Source organism: Bidens hawaiensis, unplaced genomic scaffold (assembly GCF_021521415.1).
Source record: "Bidens hawaiensis isolate Kalapana, Puna unplaced genomic scaffold, B.hawaiensis_p1.1 tig00003356_1, whole genome shotgun sequence".
Taxonomy (NCBI): domain Eukaryota; kingdom Viridiplantae; phylum Streptophyta; class Magnoliopsida; order Asterales; family Asteraceae; genus Bidens; species Bidens hawaiensis.
Window position 1 is genome coordinate 2,574,563 of NW_027491185.1, and position 8,084 is coordinate 2,582,646.

Genomic DNA, 8,084 nt, shown 5'->3' on the forward strand with positions numbered 1-8,084 from the left:
CCACCGTGTATTTTTTTGATAGAAGGAGATGAGGCAGGTCATATTATAAGAGCAAATTCAATGTTAGCAGGGGTAGTTGAGAGTGACATTTACTCGAATTGATGAGTTGGGTGTGTGAATTCAATGATCTAAGCAGGGTTAGGGTTGAGAATAATGATCGATGGCAGGGGGTAGGCGATCGGTAATTGATGGCAGGGGTATGTGGAGTTTTAAAGAGTTGGGTGAAATGAGAGTGTAATGAGAATTCTGATCTTGATAAGGAGATAAATTAGGAAACTCTAACTTGTTGAATACCCATATCTTGGCTTGTAAATAAGGAGATATGAAAAAGAACTTATGTATTCTCAAACAGTTTTTTAACACAAAAATAACTTATTCAATCACCATAAATTATAAAAAAAATAAAATAAAGAATCTCATACACACCCTTAACTAAAAGAAAGAGTTTGAATTTGTATTAAACTTTGTGGACCCAAATGAGATTTTTAACTCAAAAGAAGAGAATCATAATCCAACAAGGTATAATAATCCAAGTAGTAACATGGTTGGCTGTAATCGCTCCCTGTTATGTTATGTTTCCTCCACCCAAAGCCTATGGAAGGAAAACAGTCGACAGAGCTCCAAACAGTCAACACAATAATATGTTAACGCTCACTACTTGTCTTCACCTCTTCCCCAATAATAATAATAATATTATTATTCCTATTTTACGCACAAAACCACATTTCCCATCAACGATTACACCCGCTTCATCAATCTCCTACCCAATTAACAGGTAGGTATATATAATATAATATAATATGTGCCCTGCTTGCGGTGCGCGCATATAATGTATATATGTGTGAACCCTCGGGTGGGCAAAAGTAAAATTGCACTAATTTTGACGTTATTTTACTAATTTTGTGAAAATAACGTTAAAAGTGATGGAATGTTAATCATGCATCATGTGGTGGCGTTGATAGCCGAAACAAGGGTACATGCACCAATCAGCCGGCGTCCCGATGATTGAGTGCTATGTGCCTTATGTAATATGTCCAAGGCTTGATGCAAAACTACTATCGAGCCGGGGGTCTCACCGGAAGCAGCCTCTCTATCCCCATGGGGTAGAGGTAAGGCTGTCTACATCTTACCCTCCTCAGACCCTACCATAGCTTTGCTATTGGTGGGATATACTGAGTACGATGATGATGATGATGATGATGTATATATAATATAATATGTTTCTTCACAAATTCATGATTCTGTTTCTTCTTTGAGTGTTTCCAGAATGTGTTCATATGTATATAAATGATAATAAAAGTTTAATTAGATGAAATGATCGGTTAGAATGAATTTGGGTCGGAACGGATTTCGGGTGAAAACGGGTTGGTTATAAATTACAGTACATTTTAGCTTTCCTTGTCATTTCGGCATTGGTTACACGTCTTCAGGGCGTCGGTTACATGCATTCCGGTGCGGGCTACGCATACAGAGCCAGTTATACGTATGGAGGCCGGAAGACGCGTGTCCAGCGCCGGTGGCGAAGCTTGGACATACACGTCGAGGGGGCCGGGTTGAATACATATAAAAAATTCATAAACTAGAGGGGTGCGGGCTCAAAATTTTGGTCGAAAACAGGTAAATTTACACTACCGAGCGAAAAGCGGAGAGGGCCGGGCTCAAAATTTCGGTCGGAAACGGGTAAATTTACACTGTTTAAAATCTTTATGCTGAAAAGGGATAAATTTACACCACTGAGTGAAAAAATGGAGGGGGCCGGAGCCACCCCTAGCCCCAGCTAAGCTACGTCACTGTCCAGCGCCACGTAACACGTGTAACCTGGCTCTGGTACGTGCTTTTCCTAGCATACCCATTTTGGTTCCATTTTTAAGGTTTTATTTATATAAGATTACTAAATGTGATTCCTAAATTATTTGTGGTCAAATGTTATTGCTTTTAAGCCTGCAATTTATTTCTATTTTCATGCAAATTTGGCATCCTGAGTACATATATGTGGTGGTTTGTTTATTTATCTAGAATACAAAGTTATATATAATTCAAAGTTTGAAATCAATCCGTTTGACCTTCAATTAGTCAGCTTTATCAATGCAGCAATGCTTCATTATCTTCCATTGCCCCTCTTGAAGCAATCCTTTTCGACATTGATGGAACTCTTTGTGATTCGGATCCTCTCCATTATTATGCCTTCCGTGATATGCTCCAAGAGGTGGTTTCTTCAACTGTTTGATTTCTGTTTTTTTCATTTTCAATATTATTATTAAAACATACAGATATTTGATTTCATGTTTATAGATTGGATTTAATGATGGGTCACCTATCGATGAGGAATTCTTCATAAATAACATTAGTGGCAAGCATAACAAAGAGCTCTGTAATGTTCTTCTTCCCGATTGGGAGTTTGAAAAGGCCATGAAGTTCATGGTTGACAAGGAAGCTTTGTTTAGAAGGTAATTTGTATATATCATTATGTCAAGTGAATTAGTCTATCACCTGCTTTGACTTTCTAAAGTCAAACATTACTTTCTAAGTTTATAATCCATATGGATCAAGCATATGACTAAAAAAGATTTTTTAGAAGGTAATTTGTAGGGGTGCGAGATCAACTAGGCTTGAGCTGAGCTCGTTTTGACTTACGAGAGCTCAAGCTCAGCTCATTATTCATTTTTTCAAGTTCGAGCCCGGCTCGTGCGCAACTCGTTTATTATTATTTTTAATTAATTTAATACCTATTAATAATTATTTGTGTTATTGAGAAAACCTTAACAAGTTTAAAGCTCGGCCCTGCAGTGTGAAATAAATACATAGAAGTTCAAAAAAGTCAACTCAAAACTACACTAGGTCCGTTAAGGCTCGACAACCTAAACGATCTTCCCATACAAGGCTCGAGCTTTGGCTCGATAACTAAACGAGCTTTTATTAGATGCTTGGGCTCGGTTCATTTCGATTTTTTTTATTAGTTTGATCGCGAGTAGCTCACATGCGTCTCTGCTCGTCTATATCTCTAGTAGTTTGTGTCATTATTCAAGTAAAAGCTAGTAAGTTTGCCCTTAAAAGGTCAAAACTAAAAAAAATATGTTCTTTGACATAAAGTTCGGAGTAACTCGAGTTACTGAACATGCAATATTAATTGTGTTAAAAGGGCCGTGTTGTGTAACACGTTTATAAACATGTCCATGCTTGTGTTTGTGTTTGTGTTTGAGGAAATGGCACATTTAATTAATCGTGCGTGTTGGTATTTAATACTTGTGTCAATCGTGTCTGACCCGTTTAACAAATTCAGACCTGTTTTTCTGTCACATTAAGGGAATACATGATGCCTTATAAAGTTATAATATTTACGGTACTATTGTTCTTTTTTAAAATGCAACTTTTATTTTAACTCCAGCATGTAAATAAACAGATTGGCAGCTGAACAGTTGGAACCTATAAGCGGCTTAAACAATGTATGCAAATGGGTAGAAGATCTTGGTCTGAAACGGGCTGCGGTTACGAACGCTCCTAAATCAAATGCTGAGCTGCTGATTTCAATGCTTAAACTACAGGATTTCTTTGAAGTGATAGTTTTAGCAGAAGAATGTGCAAGACCAAAACCTTTTCCTGATCCGTACCTCAAGGCGCTAAATGCACTTAAAGTTTCCCCAAATCACACATTTGTGTTTGAGGTATGAACTCAACTCTCAAAATAGCCAACTGTTTCTATACGTTTGCTGTGCGTTTTCATGTGTAATGCTTTTTGTGTGTTGCCTAGGATTCTGTTTCTGGAATAAAAGCAGCCAATGGAGCCGGGATGGCGGCTGTTGGTATGGCTACTAGAAACCCTGAACAAATGCTACTAGATGCAGGTGCATCGCTCGTTATCAAGGATTATAACGACCCTAAATTATGGGAAAATCTACAAGAGATGATACAGCAAAAGTTGCCTATTTGATCCAACTAGCTTCTAACAACAAAGCGTGTTAAATATTTGTAGATTAGTTGGCTCTTCATATTGAATAACCATTTCTTTCACTAAATTGTGTTATTTCTGATAATATTTCATACATATGCTTTCTTTTCCTGAAAAATATATACATGTGATTAAGAACAATAAGTAAGGGGATGTGAATTTGCCTTTTAATTGAGAATTTGTTAGTTATCTTAAAGGCAATATAAATATACCATAAAGAGTATTTATAGATTGTTGGACTTGATAATTTAGATTTTATCCCAACTATTATGTATTTAATAGAAATTAAGGCATTATTGTGTAATTAGCATCAAAATGTATTGTTTAGTGTGGACCTAAGTTTGGGCGGTTAATTCCCCAAGCAACACGCGTCGCTTCACCAAAGGGTTTGCACCCTTTCGAAAACTATAAATAGCGATGTAAACACTCATTATTAATAGAACGCTTTAGAATCAAATAATCAAACTTTTGTGTCGTCTCGCCCCTTCATAGATTATCTATTTGTCTATAATACACGAAGAATTTAAAAAGACTGATAATTATAATAGCTGTGTTCAAAAATTGATTAAATGTAAATGATCATGTTTTAACGTTTTCATTTATCATGACATTGATTTCTATAGCTAGGGTCAGGGTGCAAACATGGTGGGTGTATGAAATACAATGGATACAAAACTCATTACATCATTGAGTTACAAGACTTTGAAAAGTAAACCCAAATAATCAAAGAGATATGGCCCATTTAGGATCCAAGTTGTTGCTTGTCGGTTTCTTGTGTGGCTTTCAAAAGTAAACCTAAATTAAATAGATAGGTCCCGTTTATGATCCAAGTTGCTGCCTATGGCTTTCGTGGAAATTATACTGCTTGGATTATTTGTACTAAATTTTGAGGATGGTGTTTAAGTGCTGTTTGTGGGTTTCAAGATCTTATTTTGGCTTTGAAAAGTAAACCCAAGTTAAACAGACAGGCACCATAAGCCGTTTATAATTCAAGCAGCGGCGTAACTTGTTACATGTTTGCCTTTCATATGTGTAATGATGATGTGTAAGTGCAATGAATAATGCATATATCTGTAGTCTTTGCTATTTGTTTAGGACGGGCAAACAGGCCGGGTGGGTTCGGCCCACATGTCGGAACATGTCGATTAAAAAAAAGAGTTAGTTTGGTTCGGGTCGAGATGAGTTTAGGTCAAAAGGGGTCGGGTAAGGATGGGTTTCAGGGTGAAAACAGGTTGGTTATTAATTATAGTACATTTTAGCTTTGCTTCTGGTACCGGTCACATGTGTTCATGCGTCGCCCGTCGGTTACGTGCATTCCGGTGCTGGCTAAGCATACGGAGCCAGTTACACGTATGGAAGCCGGAAGACGAGTGTCCAGCGCCACGTAACTAGAGGTGGCAAATGGGTTGGGTCGAACGGGTAGTCATGGGTCAAAATGGGTTTGGATCAGAATGAGTTAGGATTAGAACAAGTCAATTAAAAAGGGTTGTCCTGGTTTGGTCGGAACAGGTTAGGGCTGAACAAATTTCGTTTTTTTAACAAGGATAACGGCGGAAACATTTTAGTTTTTTTGTTTTTTATTTATAATTTGAGTTATGATTTTTTTATTATTTTTTTGAGAGGTTTTCTATTAAAAGAAAAAAACCCCACAAACAAATATTCAAAAATAATAATAAAAAATCATAACTCAAAATATAAATCAAAAGCAAAAAAACTAAAATGTTTCCTCCATTGTTCTCGTTTCTTAAAAAAGAAACCACTGAGAAATCAAACCGAGACCGAAAATATCGACGAAAAATGAAACAAAAAGTCAAAAGTCATGAACCAAATCATTCGAAATCGAAAAATCGATCATAACAAAACTAAAAAAATTGAAATCGACCAAAAACGAAACTAAAAAAACAAACAAAAACGAGTCCGGAATCGACAAAAAAGAAATAAAAGAAACCAAAACCCAGCCCGTCTCGTGTGAAAACTTTTGTTGGTTTGAAACCTGAACCGAACCCGTTCCAACATGAAACCCGTTTTGTGCTGAAACCTATCTCGTGCGAAAACCGTTTTGATATGAAACCTGCCACATTTTCTTAGGATACTAACCCACATCAACCCATTTCTTTGAATTGGTCGACGCATTTTGACCCGAAAATAACAAGATGGAATTTTATATGACCAGTTTTGACCCATTTAGTTAATATCTATGACCCAAATCAACTTATTTAACTTTTAAAACAACCCAAATTAACACATTTGAAATGGTTTTGACCAAGGTTGCCACCCCTACACGTAACATGTGTAACCCGGCTATGGTACGTGCTTAGCCTAGCATACCCATTGTGGTTCCATTTTTCTAAGATTACTAAATGTGATTTCTAAATTATTAGTGGTCAAATGTTATTGATTTTAAGCGTGCAATTTATTTCTATTATCTTGCAAATTTGGCACCCTCGGTTTATAGATATGTAGTATTTGTTATCTATACTATATATAATACATGAGATATTGGCAAATTAAGACACCAAATTTTTAAGTAATTTACAATATTTAATGGCTAATGTACATCTTATATAGCATGCAAGATAGAGACAAAATGGTCAATTAAAAAATATGCATTGAAATAGTTAAAACATAGCCCCCTCGACTTTACTCAACTTTTGTAAATTTAAGAAATAGTTACTACTTTGGACATTGATCTTTACCCATATATTTCTTTTAATTTTAATTGTAGATAACTTCCCACCATCAGTTTTCCAATGGCCATAAATTTTTCATACGCTGGTATTTTTTATAAAAAATTGCACCATAAAAATGAACATTTTATTGTCTTTAATTTGGGTATGGTTTTTTATAATTTTTCAAACAAAAAAAATTAACGTATTACGTATGGACATTCACAATTTGGTTGTAACGGTTTCTAAGTTATACCGTGTAACATCTCGAATTTCTAGAAATAATATTAAAAATTATTTATGTTAGGAGAATTAATTTAAGTTATTAGAAAAATAATAACAAAATAATAATAATGTTAAAAGAATGATGTGCTAAAATAGATGGAATTAATTATAGACTTAAGATGAAGATGACCCTAAGGTCTATGGGCTTAAGGAGTATAAATACCATTTAAACCCTAAATCATTTTCATCTCCATCATTCTATACCTTAGCCTACACCATCAAAAACACACACTTAAGCCAAACACTCTATACATTATTCTATCCAACGATCCAAGATCAACCGAAGGTAAGAAATCATTTATCTCAGCTGACCCAGCATTTTAGAACCCGACAACGCATCCCCAGGATGTCGAAAGAGTCGTTTGAATATAGATTTAGCTTTATTCGGGTGTTTAATCAACTAAAAACGAGCTTAAGGGCCACCTTAGCGTAGATCTGGACACCTCGAAGCTACCTGGGTCATAAACGATCAAACTCCGGTCAACCATGGTGGTTAACGGCAGCTGAGGGCGCAGGAATCGAAGAAAAACCTCAAAAAATGAAAAGTAGAAAGTTGGACTGAATACATAGGGTGTATAAGTATGTACGCCGTATATGCATGTGTAGCGTATAAGTATATACGCCGTATCTGTATGGGTAGCATATAAGTATGTACGTTGTATATGTATGTGTAGCGTATAAATATATACCTCGTATATGTATGTGACGTATATGCATGCCATGTATATGTATGCAACGTATATGTTTGTGACGTATATGTATGTGACGTATATATATGCGATGTATATATATGCAACGTATATGTATGTGACGTATATGTGTCACACCCCAATCTTCGGCCTGGGAGTTCGACCAACAGTTGGTACCACTGTAAATATATCAGAGTTACGTATTAAAAGCGGAAGTCTTGAAAACATGTGGATTTAAAATATAATATTTACATTCACAAAAGACGGGATTAAAAGTTCATGTTTAGTGTGTTTAAGGTTACTTGTTTTAATTACAAAACCACCATTCATTTAATGTTACGTTTAACAAAAAGATCCGAGCCATCGGACATCTTGAGCACTTCGTCATCCCAAGCTCTAATCTTGATTATCTGCAAAATGTTTAGAAAATACGTCAGCGATATGCTAGTGAATACGCTGACGCTAAAAATATTTTCTTTTACTTGATTACCCCTCGAG

The 8,084-nt window shown here is 35.8% G+C and overlaps 1 protein-coding gene across 1 annotated transcript; it reads left to right on the top strand.

Annotated features, from left to right (window-relative positions):
* Positions 1-570: 570 nt before the first annotated feature.
* Positions 571-4,411, top strand: LOC143623234 (haloacid dehalogenase-like hydrolase domain-containing protein Sgpp). Its single transcript, XM_077094185.1, has 5 exons — positions 571-775; positions 2,092-2,206; positions 2,293-2,447; positions 3,401-3,662; positions 3,749-4,411. The coding sequence occupies exons 1-5, from the start codon at positions 573-575 to the stop codon at positions 3,926-3,928; spliced, it is 915 nt and encodes a 304-aa protein (XP_076950300.1). The 5' UTR covers positions 571-572; the 3' UTR covers positions 3,929-4,411.
* The last annotated feature ends 3,673 nt before the right edge of the window (positions 4,412-8,084 follow it).